The sequence below is a fragment of the Capricornis sumatraensis genome, chromosome 13 (genome assembly GCF_032405125.1).
Source record: "Capricornis sumatraensis isolate serow.1 chromosome 13, serow.2, whole genome shotgun sequence".
In the NCBI taxonomy this organism is placed as follows: Eukaryota; Metazoa; Chordata; class Mammalia; order Artiodactyla; family Bovidae; genus Capricornis; species Capricornis sumatraensis.
In genome coordinates, this window is record NC_091081.1 from 75,724,442 (window position 1) to 75,742,356 (window position 17,915).

At 41.2% G+C, this 17,915-nt stretch overlaps 1 protein-coding gene across 1 annotated transcript in view; it reads left to right on the forward strand.

The window, feature by feature from the left end:
- CCDC170 (coiled-coil domain containing 170) overlaps positions 1 to 16,929 on the forward strand; it is a 65,855-nt gene extending 48,926 nt beyond the window's left edge. The window contains exons 8-11 of the mRNA XM_068984797.1: positions 1,105 to 1,278; positions 3,883 to 4,125; positions 14,330 to 14,566; positions 16,729 to 16,929. Coding sequence (XP_068840898.1) covers positions 1,105 to 1,278; positions 3,883 to 4,125; positions 14,330 to 14,566; positions 16,729 to 16,929 — 855 coding nt within the window. The remainder of the gene's footprint in view (positions 1 to 1,104; positions 1,279 to 3,882; positions 4,126 to 14,329; positions 14,567 to 16,728) is intronic.
- Positions 16,930 to 17,915: the final 986 nt, after the last annotated feature.

Sequence of the window (17,915 nt, forward strand, 5' to 3'; positions counted from 1 at the left end):
ACCAGATGAGCCCCAGAGATCAAGTGGAGGAGGATCCTACGCTAGTTTTGTGACTTTTACCTCCTAAACTATGAACTTTGACTTTTCTGATACAGCTTGATTTTAGAATGTTGGGACTTCCCTGGTGGTCCAGTAGTTAAGAGTTTGCCTTCAATGCAGGGGGTATGAGTTCGATTCCTGGGCGCTAACATTCCACATGCCTCCCAGCCAAAAAACCAAAACACAAAACAGAAACAATACTGTAACAAATTCAATAAAGACTTAAAAAAACAGTTGTTCTTTTATCCTTGATACTTAAAAACTTTCAAAGACATTTTCTAAAGAATTTTAACTGAAACAAAACCATTGTCCAAGTTTGTTTGTACAGAGAGCTCTGGTTTTAGCGTGATTGGTAGAACTAGAACCCAGGAAGAGTACAGTGGTTGGCTAAGTGGTCAGTTTCCACCGTGGAGGCCAGGGCTCACTTAGGTGGACAAAATTGCCATGGAAGGTATGTAGGTGATTGGTCTGCAGGGGCTGGATTAGCCAGTAGATCCCAGGGGCTGGGAGGGTCCTGGTAGCAGCAGCATGTAGCCAAAGCAGAGAGATGTGGGTGTAGTCAGGGACATGCCTCATTTGTCAGATGGCAGAGCTTCCCAGGTGGCTCAGTGCAAATTCTCTGTCTGCCAGTGCAAGAGACCTGGTTCGATCCCTGAGTTGGGAAGATCCCCTGAGTTGGGGAAGGAAATGGCAACCCACTCCAGTGTTACTGCCTAGGAAATCCCATGGACAGAGGAGTCTGGGGGGCTGTAGTCCATGGGGTCACGAAAGAGTCAGACATGACTTAGCAACTAAACAACAACACAGGGTTAAGAAGAGTGTGTAATGTTAGGCTAAACATCAAGGCCACTGACCAGAAGAGTCCGGAAAATCTGGACAAGAAACAGAGCATGGAGCTTGCAGGGTGGTTCAAGAATTCATCACCAAGCACTGGAGTCAGCAGCTGGGCTCTGTACTGGGTTTAATAAGAACTACCTGTAAGCTTGGGAGAAAGAGAAAGATTCTGTGAGATGGCTTATTAACTCTACTTTTGTGTCCCATTTTTATTTTTGTTCTCGAGTTTAGTATCTTAAATTTCTGGATCAGCTTTCAGAGAAAATGAAGTTGGACCAGATGGCTGCTGAACTTGGCTTTGACATGCGTCTGGATGTAGTTTTAGCTCGCACAGAGCAGCTGGTCCGCCTCGAGAGCAATGCAGTCATTGAAAACAAGACGATAGCCCACAATTTACAGAGAAAGGTAGGGAATATTGCGGGTGTTGTGAGAAGGAAATTCTGAGAAACTTAAATCTTGAAAAATAATGTACTTCTACTATACTTGCCAATGTGGATAGGAAACATACAAAGATGTGTTCAGAAGCTGAGTCTTGATTTCAAGCCTGAAGGGAAAGTAAATGTATCATCCAGGGTTATGTTTAACTATGAGTAATAGAGGCCCAAAGTTGCAGACTCAAGCAATTAGAAGAAGTTTTGTTGTTGTTTTGCTTTTTGCTTTTGGTATTTTTTTTCTAACATACATTTCTGGAGGTAGCAGCTTAGGGTTAATGTGACATCTCTGCTCTGTAAAGTTTCCAAGGACCTAGGCTCTTTTCAGTTGGCGATTTCCCATCCCTAGGGTGGTCCTTATGACCATGGTTCACAGAAGTACCTAGGACCAGGCAGAAGTTTAAAAAAAGAAAGGAATGAAGAAGAGAAATGCAAAAGAGCATGCAGGAGCTATCTTTTAAAGGAGGCTCCCAGAGTTTTCTACATGAACTTGTGTTTATCTCCCACAGCTAGAATGTGTTCTGATGGTTAAACCTAGCTGCAAGGGAGGCTGGAAACTAGTCTTTACTCTGTAGCCATTTGCCTAGCTGAAAGAAATCACTATTTCTATGACTGTGGGAGAAGAGGAGAGTGAAAGCTTTTGCTTTTATGTAAGCTCTCTTGCACTAGAAAGTAGAGGGGAGAAGTGCTTACTTTCCACTAACTCAAAGGAAGACTTAGAAACAGTTTAGACTACATAAATGAATGAATGGATGAAACGGATAAAAACATAATTATTAGTTATATAATTATTGGCATTGGGGAAAGAAAGAGGAAAACACAGATGTATCTTTAGAATAGTTCTTAGGAGAAAGTTCTGTGGTAGAATTATCATGTATAGGCTGCTTAATGACTCACATCTGGGTTCTCAATTTGGCTCCACCAAGCTGAATGACATTAGGCAAATTATATACCTTTCTGTCTTCATTTCCTCGTATTTAAGATGGGAATGATACCTATCTTACAATGTTAATTTTTTTAAAACAGCATTTTTGAACTCTTGATTCACAGAAGATGCTCTATTCATGTATGACCTCCATTTATGGTGTCTTAAGGAATATTTTCTAAAAGGAAGCAGACACCCCCTATTACCATCAGAGACATGAAACTGAGCTGCGGTTCTTTCTGAAGTTCTCAGATAATTGATTTTCCCTCCATATCCAATACTATTCTTTCTTAAGTGTTGTATAATTATTAAAATGACCAGTGTACAGAATTTACCAGGGTAAATTTGCAATAGAGTGGAACTTGACATGAAGAAGGTCAGGGAAGGGAGGCTAGTTACAGAAATACTGAAAGAGCCTTGTTAAAAAAGGACGTGGGCACAGACATTGCTTGTCCCTGTTTGGTAAGATAGTTAAGCCCCTATTTCACAAAGTTCTTCACACTTTCAAACACTTTACTAATGCAGATTATATAATTGGAGTAAATGGGATGTTTTTTAGCTCTAAGATTCTATATTTCTACATGATTCCAATTTTCAGTGTCTGTAATAGATGAATGAGGTTCCTATACTTAATATTCCACTCACTAATTGTGACACGTGAAGGCCAACAGGATTTTTTTCTCCTTTTAGAGTCCATAATCTTTTTCTAAAAAACATTTCAATTCTTTCATTAAGTTTGACTGTCAATGCTAAGTGCCAGGTGCAGACCTTATTCAGCTTGGTTTGAGGATGGTATAGGTCTGGTGTGTTATAAAGACACTAATGAAATAACACCTTCTTGAAGGTGAATTAACACCTATTTCTAAAATCTTCAATATATAAATAAAGCTTTCCTCAAGATCTCCTTCATGTAGCTTATGTTAAAAACATATCAAAACATATCAAATCCCATGTCTGGTGCCACTGAACCTGTTTCTAAATGGTTGAAATTAGTCGGTCTGGGTATTTGGTGCTAATTTGCACTGTATCTTCTTTCAGAAAAGACCAGTGTGAGCACAGTTGCCATGGGATGTTGGAGAGGATTTTGTCTGTCTTATTATGTTCTGCTCTTGATAAGCTCATTTTAGTAGTTTTATTTTTTCATTTTAGTAGTTTTAAAAGTAATTTTACATTTTTATTATGATGTACATCATGTTGGAGGGAATGGGACATTGAAAGTGTACTCCTTGGTGCATTTTCTGTGGCTCTTTTGTCTCATACTTTGCAGCTACCAAATTAATTCTTGGAAAAATAGGGATTAAAAAAATGCAATCAGGAAAAGGAATCCAACAACCTTTTTCTGATGGTTTACAAATTAGTCTTATTGAAGTATAGAGAAAGATCAATATTATCTAAGGAATTCATTTATATTTACTGACTATTCAATGATTATTTTAAAAAATCCCTTGGGGAGGGAGGTAAGAGGGAGGCTCAAGAGGGAGGGGACATATGTATACCTGTGACTGATTCATGTTGATGTTTGGCAGAAACCAACACAATACTGTAAAGCAATTATCCTGCAATTAAAATTAAATAAATTTTAAAAACCTAAAAAATAAATGAATGGAATTTCACAGCTAAAAAAAAAAAAATCCTTTTTTTGTATCAAACCAGCTAAAGACTCAGAAGGAAACACTGGAGAGCAAAGAGCTGCACATGAACCTCCTCCGGCAGAAAATAGCCCACCTGGAGCAGGAGAAACAGGTGCGCTCAGCTGTGATGGTGGAGCGGGATGAGGCCAATGCCACCATCAGGAAGCTGCAGAAGAAGGTGGAGAGGCTGCAGAAAGAGCTGAGTGTGTGTCGAGAGCTGAACACCGAGCTCAAAGCCAAACTGGCTGACACCAACGAACTTAAGGCAAGTGCTCAGCTGTGTTTCCTTGTCACTGTTTGTGTTTCCATAAAAATTTATGCAAAAGAGTGACAGCCTTATAAGGGGCTCACTAGGGAAAAAAAAGCTGAAAACTTTCTCTGATTTTCTAGAGCTGTGAGAAAATGCGACAAATTTCACAAATCAGCAGGGTAGATCAACTTTGTGTCTCTTCAATATCTGAAATGAAGCCATCCATAGTTGCTGAATGAAAAATCAAGTAAAAAAGGGGTGATGTGATGTACAGAAAATAAAAACATTTCTTCAAAGTGTGGGTGACTATGATATTAGGAATCACATAGACTTTTTTGTTTTTGCATCGGCATTTGCTTAGAGAAGATGAGAAAATGAATACACACAAGTGTTCACTGAGAATGATCAGACAGCAGTAGGGTGTGTGTTATGCTTTGGGATATTGTCACACCAAGCAGGGAAGAGGGCAGACAGGCTGGGGCCATGTGCTTCCTGGATTCGAGGTCTTTGACTTCTAATGAGTATAGAGAAGAGTGAAATGAAAACTTTGGATTTAATAAAAATATTCAAATGTCACGTGTGTATACCCCCGGCAATAATATGTTAATTTCATATACACTGGCATCCCTGGCGGGTACACCCATCGTGCATACTGGCAACAGTGATGTCCTTCCTCTCTGCAGATGAGGGCTCTGAAATGGAATGTTTCTGAGTCTGGAGACAGATCAGTTGGGAAAAGGAATTTGGAATAAAGCCAACAGTTGAATCTGTGTAGCAGAATCATATCTTAGGGCATAGTTCCCACTCGATTTTCCCTTCTGAGTCATTAGCTCTTCCCCCCTCCCTCCTCCAAGCCCTTCTGGCATCAGAACTAGGTAGCTAAACAGAGGCTTGCTTCCCTAGAGAAGGGAAGGGCAGACATAGCCCAGGGGAAGGGACACATTTGCATGTAAAGGAAGGAGAAGCTAGGGAAAGCATCTGATGGGGTCCCTGGGTGAGGAGAAAGTGTCGGAGGTAAGTATCCTGGACACCCTGCTCACAACTTGAAATTGACCTTTAGGGTGTGCGTCTGGTGGGTATGGGGAGAATCCCTGACGTCAGCATGCAGTTGGTTCCACCCTGGCTGGCCGAGGCTGCAGGAGTGCTGGGGCAGCGGGCCTAGACTGCACCCATTCCAGAGCCTGAAGCTCCATTTGCGCCCATGGGGACTGTGGAAGGTGGCTAAAGACGTGAGAGGGATGGTGTGCTGTGGGAGCAGGCGGGGGTGACCCTCTGAAGTGACAGACACAGTGACCCGCCATCAGAGACTCTGGGGCAGATGTCCTAAGTCATGATCCTGGCTAAGTGTAGTGAGAGTGGCCATAGGACGCCTGGCCCAAGACAACCCTGTGAACCAGAGCGTTGAGGGTTCACCCTAGCGATAGCAGAGAGCGGAAGCAGGAAGCAGCAAGTGGAAACTGAGGGCTGTGTCTATAGTTTGTTCCCTTTTGGTCTCAGCGACTTAGACCTTAGGTCTTCATCATTTTTTCAGTGCGTTATTTTTAATTATTTACAAGCATCTTTCCACTTAACCTTTTCACAAGAGAGCCTGATTCTCATAATGAAGTTTTGCTCTTTGGATGATGTGATTATTCAAGTTGTGTTTCTGGTCACCGTGGCTGGCTTGAGAATTTCCAATTCCAGTATCAACATTGCAAGCAACGTTTTCAAATGTGGAGCACACACCACTGGTGTGTGCACAGTGCTTCTAGGTGGTACAGGATGGGGTATTCTATAATGTTCAATCCTTAAGTGAAAAATGAGTTCCTTTTAACTTTTCTTTCAATTCTTTCACCATCAAGGAGAAAATCTTAGAGGTAATTATGTCCTATAACCTGTTCTGGTCTACGTTTTAAACAATAAGCTTTATACTCAGTGCTGAGTACCAGCTCCAGTGGATCTGCTGTGCTGTGCTGTGCTTAGTCGTCCAGTTGTGTCTGACTGTTTGTGACCCCATGGACTGTAGCCCACCAGCCTCCTCTGTGCATGGGGATTCTCCAGGCAAGAATACTGGAGTGGGTTGCCATGCCCTCCTCCAGGAGATCTTCCCACCCCAGGGATCAGACCCAGGTCTCTGCATTGCAGGTGGGTTCTTTACAATCTGAGCCACTGGAGCAGCCCCCCAGTGGATCTGGGAGCCACCCAAATCCAAGATGATTTAACCTTGAGCTTCTTAATTACACTTGCAAAGGCCCTTATTACAAATAAGATGAAAATCTGAGGTTCTGGTAGACATATTTTTTGCATGAGTAGGGGGGGACACTCTTATTCAATTAAGAATTAATTTCACCATTTATAGATGGTAAATCCAAAACAATCATTTGGACTACATTTCTATGTGTTTTATTTTAAAAATTGAGATTGAAATTATATGCTATAAAATTCACTCTTTGAAGGTACAAAGTTCAGTAGTTTTTGGTGTAATATATTGACAGGTTGTACAACTATCCCCATTCCCTAGTTCTAGAATTTGTCCATTATCCACCCCCTAAAAAAACCCCAAAAACCCAAGAGACAAAACTCCATATTCATCCTTTCCTCAAACTCTGTAAGTCAATAATCTACTTTCTGTCTCTATGATGATTTAGTTGCTAAGTCGTGTCTGACTCTTGAGACTGCACATACTGTAGCCTGCCAGGCTCCTCTGTCCATGGCGTTTTCCAGGCAAGAATACTAAAGTGTGTTGCCATTTCCTTCTCCAGGGGATCTTCTTGACCCAGAGATTGAACCCAGGTCTCCTGCACTGAAGGCAGATTCTTTACTGATTGAGCTACTATCTCTGTGGATTTGCCCATTCTGGACATTTCATATAAATAGAACCATACAGTATGGAGCTGCAGCCTTTTGCCTCTGGCTTCTTTCTGTGTTTTCGAGGTTCACCCATATTGTGATCAGTACTTCATTCCTGTATTAATCAGAGGTCTCCAAAGAAACAGAACTAATTGGATGTATACACACACACACACACACACACAGAGATTTATTTTAAGGAAGTGACCCACATAATTACAGAAGCTGGCAAGTTCAGAATCTGCAGGATGAGCCAGCAGGCTGGAAACCCAGGAAGAGCCAGTCCAAAGGCTGTCTGCTGGAAGAGTTCTCTTGTTTCAGGGGAAGTCTGTCTTTTTTCTATTCAGGCTTTCAGCTGATTGGTTGAAGTGCACCCACATTATGGAAGGGAAATGTTAATCTTATGCTGAAACACCCTCACAGAAAATTCATGATAATGCTTGACCAAATATCTGGACCTTGTGGCCCAGTCAAACTGACACATAAACTTAACCATCACATTTCTTTTTAATGGCTGAATAATATTCCATTGTATGGACATACTATGTTTTTATTCAGTATCTGATGGGCATTTGGATTATTTCCTTTTTTTTTTTTTGTTTATGATGAATAAGTCTGGTTTGAAAATTTGCATGCCAGTTTTTTTTTAATGTGTTTCTATGTCTATTGCAAAACATTGTCGAAGACTGACTCCTAGCTTACTCAAACCTTTCTTTTGAAGACCCATGGATTAAATTTCCTCCTGAATTCTAGACCAGGGAAAAGCAGACCTTTCCTGATAAATTACTAAATTTTAGTTTAGCAGGTAAACATAAGCATTGTAGAAATCTGTTTTTGAAAGAAAATATATTGTCTATATTTCCCCTTCCTGTGCTGAGCCAGAGTAATTTTATTTTAATATTGCTTACATACGTACAAACAATACTATATAGAAATTTCTTAATCTCATTACATGTTTACCACTATAAAATCCAAATCAACTTACAAATCAAAACAAAGTGTAAAACTAGAATTTAAAAATTGGCAATATTGGGGACTTCCCTTGTGGTCCAGTGGCTAAGACTCTGCTCTCCCCATGTAGGGGCCTGTCAGATCATGGTTGACCCTGGTCAGATAACTAGAGCCCACATGGCACAGCTAAAGATCCCGAGTACTACAGCTAAGACCTGGTGCAGCCAAAGAAATAAATATCTATTTAAAGATGGACAATATTAATTCACTATGCTAGATTTTATTTCACTGAAATCACCATTACTAAGAACGCATAGTACCAATTGCTTGTGTGTCGTATGGGCTCTTTTGGTTCTGACATGTGGACAGTTTGTGTTGTCTAAGAGTGAATTATCAATTCACAGAGTGAATTTTTCTACTATGTGCCTTTATGTTGCTGCTGCAGATGCTTTGTACATATATCATGACACAGCGTGGCCTCCACTTGGCGTGAACACATTATTTATGTATTAACTCTACCTTTGCTCTTTCTTCATTAACCTAGGATAATTAAAGTTGTGTTACTAATTGGCAGAAGCATAGCCTTATGCATGAATGTAAATGCAGTGACTGAAACAGGTGGCAGGACTCCAGTTCTTTGCATAACGCATGAAATGCCAATTGCTTCATAGCTGGTGTGAGTTTTGATTAGTTTCAGCTGAAAAGGCTGAAACGCAAAACAGTGGCTTGGTCAGGAGAGATGTTTGCTACTTTCTCACTGAAAGAAAGCATGGACGTAGTCATTCCATGTTTAGGAGGATAGCTTCATGGTCATCACTAATCCTGGCTTGTTCTCTCTGCTTTACTTTCCTGGCAATAACTTTCCTCCTCAAGACCACCTCTTAGGGCAAGCCAGCTACCTGGGCTCTGCCTCATTCCAGGCACGAGGCAGGAGCAAGGTGGAAGGACAGCCAGTAGCTGTTTTCCAGGAAGAGTACAACACTTTTTAGTCTTCATTGGCTGGAACTTAGTCCCTGGAGCTCACTTAGATGGGTCTTTATTCTGGGAAGTAATAAAAAAAGGAAGACCAGATATTCAATGGAGAGGTTTCAGACTGTACCACAGGACACAATCTTTGTAGGTAGCTGTGGCCAAAAATCGGTAGTCAGATAACCAGAAACTAGTGGAAAACAACCATTATCTTTCTGGTAGTCTCTCAAGGACACACTCAAAGGGAATAAGAATCTTCAGCCACCAGCAAAGCTCTCATCTGCTTACTGACTCTGCTTCCCATGCTCCTCCCACACTTCAGAATGCTCTCCAATCCAGCCCATGTGACCTTAGTTTATATTTTTTCCCCTAACCTACCAATCATGAACTGAGCTCTGATTATGTTGACTCACTGACCTTGAATTGCCCTGGACTTACCCAGCTTTGAATGTGTGCATCAAGCAGAACCTGTGAGAAAAGACCTCCTGGGTGAGGTGGGGGAGTGGCGGTGAACTCAGCCTGCAAAGTAGAACAGCTTCCTTTGATTTCTGCTACTGTTCCCGCCTAGCAAAATCTCTGGGGTTCTTTGCGGAGGGATACAGCTTCCCTGGACAACCCTTCTCCTCTCCTGTCCCACCCCCTTTAAAGAGTGCCCGTACAGTGCAGGGCTTCTGCAGGGTCCTGTTTTTTTGTTTAAACTTTTTATTTTGTGTTGGAGTATAGCCGATTAACAATGTTGTGATAGTTTCAGGTGAACAGCAAAGGGACTCAGTCATACATATACATATATCCACTCTCTTGCAAACTTCCCTTCCATCCAGGCTAACACATAACATTGAGCAGAGTTCCATGTGCTATACAGTAGGTTCTTGTTGATTATCCATTTTATATATAACAATGTGTACATGACCTTCCCAAAGTCCCTAATTATCCCTTCCCTTCTGGAAATCCTAAGTTTGTTCTCTGTCTGTGAGTCTCTTTCTGTTTTGTAAGTTCATTTGTATCGTTTCTTTTTTGATTCCACATGTAAGGGATGTCATACAATATTTCTTCTCTGTTTGACTTACTTCACTCAGTATTGATAATCTCCAGGTCTATCTGTGTTGTGGCAAATAGCATTCCTTCTTTTTTTAAAACTGAGTAATATTCCATTGTATACCTGTACCACATCTTTATCCATTCTTCTGTTGATGGACATTTCTTGGCTGTTGTAAACTGTGCTGCAATGAACATTGGGGTGCATGTATCCTTTTGGATCATGTTTTTCTCCAGATATATGCCCAGGAGTGGGATTGCAGGGTCATATGGTAGATCTATGTTTAGTTTTTTAAGGAACTTTTATACTGTTCTCCATAGTGGCTGTAACCTTAGGGTCCTATTTTCTGTACAATCTCCAGAAAACCCTCCAGGTGAAGCTTGTAGATCCTCTTGCAGATTCAACAGATCAGATTTTAAATTTAATCACCTTTTCTTTCAGGGCCTTTGGCCCTTGTAACACAAGAGAGGATCATTCGCCAGATTTGAAATGCTTTTCCTCCAGGAGGCAGATGCCAGATACATTATTCACCAGAAGAGAAACTCTCAGAATGTGATCCATCCTGGCTGGGGTCTGCATGGTGCATCAGTCCTGTTTATGACCATCTCAGACCCACTGGGAAAAACTTAGGGACACAGACTCTCACTGAACTCTGGGCTGACTCTGAGAAGCTCCCTTAGTTGGATTAAGAAACCCATTTGCCCTGCTCCCCTCCCAGCAATCTTGTTTGCCTTAGGAGGCTGAGAACGCCTTCCCAAAGTTGGCTCCCAGTTCTGTCCTGGTGGTTTGGCTTGGACTCTGTAACTCGCTCCCTGACAACAGGAATTCAGGCAGCCCTCAGGACTGTGATAAAGTCTCATATTTTTGAGAAATTCTTGGCTATAAATTCTTCTCATTAGGACTTGATTTACGTGCTTCTAACTCTCCAAGCTGTGTTCCATCTCTTTTGGTAGATGGCCCACTGTAAATGTTTTTTCCAAGCTGAGCAGAAAGGCTGAATATATCTCCTCTTCTGTTAATGCAACATTTTTAATTCCATGTAGCAATCCCAGAAACTTCTCTCTTTACCCCGTATTTTCTCTGCTGCCCTGAGATTGTTGGCACGTGAAGGGTATCTCTGTGAAAGGGAGATCACTTTGTTTTAAGGTTGATACTGATTTTGCCCATCTAACGTCCCCTATTTGTAAAATATTTGAAAAAATACAGAATGTATTTTTAGAGCTCTTGTTCATATTAGTAAATTAGTAAATAAATGTACATATATATTCACAATTTTTTACTGATAGGATACTTTACACACACCTCAATCATGCCTGGGAAAGCTCCCTTCTCAAGTTTTTATTCTGAAAAATTTCAAACATATAGAACAGTTGCAAGAATAGCATAACAGACATTCTTCTACTGTTCATGTAGATTGTTAACATTTTACTGATTGTTATAATTTGCATAATGAGAAAGAGACAAAGACAGAGAGAGGAATCATTTGAGAGTACCTCATGACACTTCATGCCTAAATACTTCCCAGATATCTCTTAAGAACAAGAGAATTCTTCTGTGTGACCATAGTAAAATAGCTGCACCCAGGAATCAACACTGAGATATTATTGCAATATACTGGTACTGATTTACCATCTATATTCAAGTACGGATTTTGATAACTTGGAGTTGATGAATGATCTCCAGGGTCAGCCCCCATTTCCTTGTCGTGAGTGCTTGCTCTACTGCTGCTATTTCATTGACTAGAAAACTGACTCAGAGCCCCTTCCCTTCAATGTTGCTTTTATTTCCTCCATGTTTCCCAAGCTGTAGCAGTTGTTCTCATACCTTCTCAATTGCAAGTCCCACAGCAGCTGTCAGTTTCCCAAGGGATTTCCTCTCTCCTTCATGAAACCAGTAAAAAAATGTTGAACTTGTGCAAGCATGTCTGCCATCAACTTCCTCTTTGCCTGGAAAGGAATTTAGTTTCTTAAGAAGTTGTGTCTGTGTGTGTGTGTGTGTGTGTGTGTGTGTGATGGTAGGTAAAAACAAGTTTCCAGTTTAGGCATTTGACTCAAGCTTTCTCAGTTTAATGATGTCACCCAGACAATATAAACCTGATGATTTTCCATCTGGACAGCAGTATCCCAAGCAGGCACTTTTCTTCCATAGCATGTCATAATCCAACCTGAGAATAGCTTCTACCATTCCTCTGACTTTCCAGAAGTGCTGGAGGACTCTTCAGAGTTTAGGTCAGGTCAGCTTGTGCTCCTTACACCATAATTCTGGAACTCAGTCTCTGTGAAGATGCACTCTAACCCCAAGACTCGGTCAAGATTTTAATCTCTAACGGTAGCGTCCAAATGCAGTCTAGGGAAATCACAACAGTCTCAAAATCCCTCAGCAATAAACAATCGGCTGTCTGACAAACTAAATGATAGTGGTTGCTTTATTATTATTACTCAAAAAAAAAAAAAAAAGAAGAAAAAAAGAAAACCAAAGGAGGATTTCATTCAAGAGTGGCAATGTTTTAAAGCGTCTTTTTTCCATTTCTCTCTCTTTGGTTTCCTCCCTACATGGCATCCTACATCTCCTCACAAGTCCCTCTTCCATCCTCCCAAGTTTCTTCCAAGAGTAGTTTTGCAGCCTACTTAACAGAGACTCTTTCCATTCCTCTCTCAGTAGGTCAGTTTAGTCTCTCAGGCTTTCTTCTTCCCTGACACTCTCCCCATTATTCAGCTTCACCCTGGGAACCACAGGATGGGAGTAGATGCAGCAAGAAATGATCCTTCCTTCTTAGGAAAGCAGGGATGTAATGAAAGGGGGAGGGAGGAGACAGCACACACTCATTATTTGGTATCTTTTATTTTTATTACTTTCAGATGTTACCTTTAAATGATTTTCAATAAAATTGAAACACAAATTCTTGCTTTCTCTACTATGACTGTAGGCCTTGTCTGAACTATTAGGAGGCTCAGAACTAAATTCAGAGCTCTGCTAGCTAGTCTTTCTGCTTTTCCATCCCATATGCACTGCTTAATTTATTTCAAAGTAATTCCTTTTGATCCTTTTTCGAGGCTTCATGGGAAATAGATGGGGAAACAGTGGAAACAGTGTCAGACTTTATTTTTGGGGGCTCCAAAATCACTGCAGATGGTGACTGCAGCCATGAAATTAAAAGACGCTTACTCATTGGAAGAAAAGTTATGACCAACCTAGATAGCATATTGAAAAGCAGAGACATTATTTTGCCAACAAAGGTCCATCTAGTCAAGGCTATGGTTTTTCCAGTGGTCATATATGGATGTGAGAGTTGGACTGTGAAGAAAGCTGAGCACTGACGAATTGATGCTTTTGAACTGTGGTGTTGGAGAAGACTCCTGAGAGTCCCTTGGACTGCAAGGAGATCCAACCAGTCCGTTCTGAAGGAGACCAGCCCTGGGATTTGGAGGGAATGATGCTGAAGCTGAAACTCCAGTACTTTGTCCACCTCATGTGAAGAGTTGACTCATTGGATAAGACTCTGATGCTGGGAGGGATTGGGGGCAGGAGGAGAAGGGGATGACAGAGGATGAGATGGCTGGATGGCATCACTGACTTGATGGACGTGAGTCTGAGTGAACTCCGGGAGTTGATGATGGACAGGGAGGCCTGGCGTGCTGTGACTCACGGAGTCGCAAAGAGTCGGACACGACTGAGCGACTGAACTGAACTGAACTGAACTGAGAGGCTTCTTTGCAAATATGCTTTCTGATCTCAGTTTTATCAAGATGTAGTTTACATTCCATAAATCTCACTCTTTTAAAAGTGTACAATTCAGTGGTCTTTAGTATATTCACAGAATTGTGTAAACATCACTGCTATCTAATTTCAGAATATTTTCATCACCCCAAAAAAGAAACCCTGTATCTGTCAGCAGTTACTCTTCATTCTCTACTCCCACCAGCCCCTGGACTTTTCTGGATCTTTCCTATAAATGGAATCATACAATAAGTGGTCTTTTGTGACTGACTTTTTTGTCTTAGCATAATGTTTTCAAGGCTTATCTGTATTGTCATATGTATCCGCACATTGTTCCTTTTTATTGCTGTGTAATACTCTGTTGTATGGATATACCACATCTTCTTAATCTACTCATCCATTAATGGATATTCAGGCTTTTGGTGATTATGAATAGTGCTACTAGATACATTTATGCACAGGTTTTGTGTGGACCTAAGTTTTTAGTTCTCTTGGATTTATGCACCTTGGAGTGAAATCGCTGGGTCATGGGTCAACTCTGTGTTTACAGTTTGAAAACGGGCCAACTGTTACTCACAGCAGTTACATCATTTTGCATTCCACTATTTATTAAAAAAAGTTGTTAAGTGAATTTCATTGACTTCTGGTTTGTCTTGTTTATACAGTTTTCCTAAATAAATGCAGACAAAATTATTAGCATTCTCTTTGACTTCTTAGATTAAAACTTTGGAACAGACCAAAGCCATTGAAGACCTAAATAAATCCAGAGACAAACTGGAAAAAATGAAGGAGAAAGCTGAGAAAAAGCTGCTGTCTGTCAAATCAGAACTGGAGACTACAGAGCATGAGGCTAAGGAGAATAAAGAAAGGGCCAGGAACATGCTAGAAGTTGTAACCAGTGAAATGAAGACACTAAAAAAATCTCTGGAAGAAGCAGAAAAGAGAGAAAGGCAGGTGGGTAGAAATCTGGTGGTGAAACCTTATTTTGGAAAGATAAAACAATTCAAAAGCGTGATAATTATTCATGTATCTCTTTATAACCATTTAATTAGGCTTTCTACATAATTCCAACATATCTATATTTGCCCCCTCCCATCTTTTTGGCATCAAAACAACCATTATGATTTACTCCACTAAGAAAAGCAATTCACCTTTTAAGGGCACGAATTGTAGCAAAGAAAAAGACATTCTTATCAAAGCCATGGAAAGCCTGTGAAAAGCCAGGTTCTGGCTATGGAGAGTTTTTTTTTTTTTATTATGTTTGCTGATTGCCTCTGAAGTTCGAGTTATCCCAGATCTTCCAACGTTATCCAGGGCTTCAGCCTCAGGAGGGAAATTTTATCTCCAGCAGAGATCAGTTGCAGGAAATGGTCCCAAATCACAAACAGTGGCACCCAGACCCAATGGCTGGCCGAGCCCAGATGGAAACCATAAAACAGAACTTGTGCGCCCGCTGGGTGCAAGGCGGGGTGTTATCTGGTGAGCCCATCAGGAGGTCAGGCAGAAAGAAACATGTCCTGGGCAGCCTGACCCCTGCTTTTGGCTTTCATCTCGCTCGCTCTCTGCAGCCCGAAAGGGCACAGTGAGGACTCTGATCCCAGGATATTTTTTCTCTTTAGCAGCCTCTGCTTTGGCTCATGTGTCAGGCAGAGCTGAGGAAGGCCAAACTCCAAGAGTGAGTGGTCTCAGTGGGAACTTCTCAGCATTTAATGGCTTTGGCCATATTCAGAAGGGTGGAAAAGTTTGAAGAAAGCTTTTCACTGGGGAGATTAGGCTGGAGAGAGTGTTTGGTTTCCCATGTTGGACTCAGCGTAGGAAGGGGCTTGGGAAGTTAATGAGCACACGGAGATGATGTTTGGACGGCACTTCTCCTGGAGGAGCATCTGTCTCTGGACTGGTTCACACCTTTTCTGAAAGGGAAGGGGTCGTCTGGCCATCTCTAGTAGATCTACTACTGCTTTTGGCTAGAATCACAGCAACCAGTCTGTGAGAACTGAGGGGGTATAAGTCACATGTTGTCCATCTTCTCTGGCCCCAAACTCCCATTTTTCCTTTTGTGATGGACAAATAATTGTCCCAGAGAGTCCAGTGTGCTGTGAAATGGCAATCCGTGTGATGCGATTTGATCAACACTTAGAAGTCCTCCATATTCATCAGCTCATACTTCTTCCTACATTGGCTCTTCCTTGAGTTGAAGAGGTTCATTGCCCAGTTAACGCTGCAGGGCATAAGCATTTATCATGTGACACACTCAACCACACCAACAATTGTAAAGCATTTCTTAGTGTGCAGAACGCATACACAGTCGACTATCGTTTCATTTGATCTGAACTTCAGAACAGGCATGGGAGGTAGGTAGGTAGGTTGCTCATTCATCCTGGAAGTGAGAAAACGAAATCTTATCAAGGCCAGAGTCTCCTGTATAGTTGCTGAGCTGGGTTTCTTGATTTGGTAGCTGATACCACATTAATTGGTAGTTCAGATGGTAAAGAATCTGTCTGCAATGCAGATAACCCAGGTTTGATCCCTGGGTTGGGGAGATCCCTGGAGAAGAAAATGGCTATCCACTCTAGCATTCTTGCTTGGAGAATCCCATGGATAGCAGAGCCTGCTGGGCTACAGTCCATGGGGTCCCAAAGAGTCAGACAGAAATGAGTGACTTTACTACTACTACCACATTAATTGTCTCATCATAAAAGTGGTTGTCTAGAGGATAGGATGGAGTGAGAGGTGGCTGGAAGGCTCAGGAGGGAGGGGACATACTTATATCTATGGCTGATTCATGTTGATGTATGGCGGAGGCCAACACAATATTGTAAAGCAATCATCCCCCAATTAAAAGTAAATAAAAAGAAAAGCGGTTATGAAATTGCTGAAAGTTGGTGTCTGAAAGGACTTTAGAGGTAATTTTGTAGGCTAGCCTCCTCCATACCCCCTTCTTTCTTCTTCTTCATCTTTTTTTATAAATGAGAGAATTAACTGAAGAGTAATGAGAGTAAGTAATTAGGCTAGCTCATGCAGACCTGGGTTTTCCATGGGTGTTTGGATTGCCTTTGATCTGGCAGTGTTGCTGCAGTCTGTTCTCTCGATTCATGTGGTTCTGTTTGCTATTGCAGCTGGTGGACTTCAGGGAGGTGGTTTCTCAGATGCTGGGCTTGAACATGATGAGTCTTGCTCTTCCTGACTATGAAATCATCAAATGTCTGGAAAGACTGATCCATGCACACCAGCATCACTTTGTCACCTGTGGTTGCCTCAAAGATGTGACTGCAAAGCAAGATAGGCCCCCACAGGGCCACTTACAACTTCCTCACTGAACACTGTATCTCTTGAGGGAGGTGGAGATGGTGAGAGAGAGATAGGATGCAATTCTCAATTTCATAAATTCCCCAATCCTTTGAAATTTGATCAGGGTGTGAATATTGCTGTCTCTGATGATACTGCAAGAATCCATCATGGACGAAAAAGGATCTTAAGAGTGCCATCCTCAGCTAAGTGTTTGGCACTATAAACAACTATTATTTTATTTGCTAGCACTTTGGGACTCAAGACAAATTTTACTAGATTGAGTACCTAGATCTGGAAATGATGGTAGGGAATGAACATTTATGTCGTATCTATTATGAGTCCGGGATTCTACTACCCATTTTAATTCTTGTAATAATAATGTGGAGAAACTGTAATGTTTTTATTTTATAACCTCTCTGAGGCTCAGAGAGGTGATCTTGGTTACCTACCTATGATTGCAGTTAATTACTGACAGAACCAGAATGAATACTACACTGGCTCCGTATCCAAGGCCACACCTTCTCTGTTATTTCAGTCTTTCTGTTTCTCTTGAACTCCTGTGATTCTGGTGAAAATTACCTGTACCACAAAGGAAGGAAAACATCCTTACAGTTAAGGATTGAAGCCCAAAAGTGACTGAGCTTTATAAGTGTAACCCATATGATTTCTTTAAAAAGCCATATAACTAATTATTTGAGTGGAACATACCTAAGTCTGAGGTCCTGTTAAAAAAAAAAGTACCTCTTTTAAATGTTGCAACCATATCACATATGGTGGTAATCTTTAATGTTTGAACAGAGCTGAGCTCTGTACTTGAAAAATAAAAACTTTAACATAAAATACCTATAAGATAAAGAAAATCTACACAGTTTATTCACCAATGTATCAAATGTAAGGGGCTTTGCTGGTGGTTCAGATGGTAAAGCATCTGCCTACTATGCAGGAGACCCAGTTTCGATCCTTGGGTGGGGAAGATCCCCTGGAGAAGGAAATGGCAACCCACTCCAGTAATTCT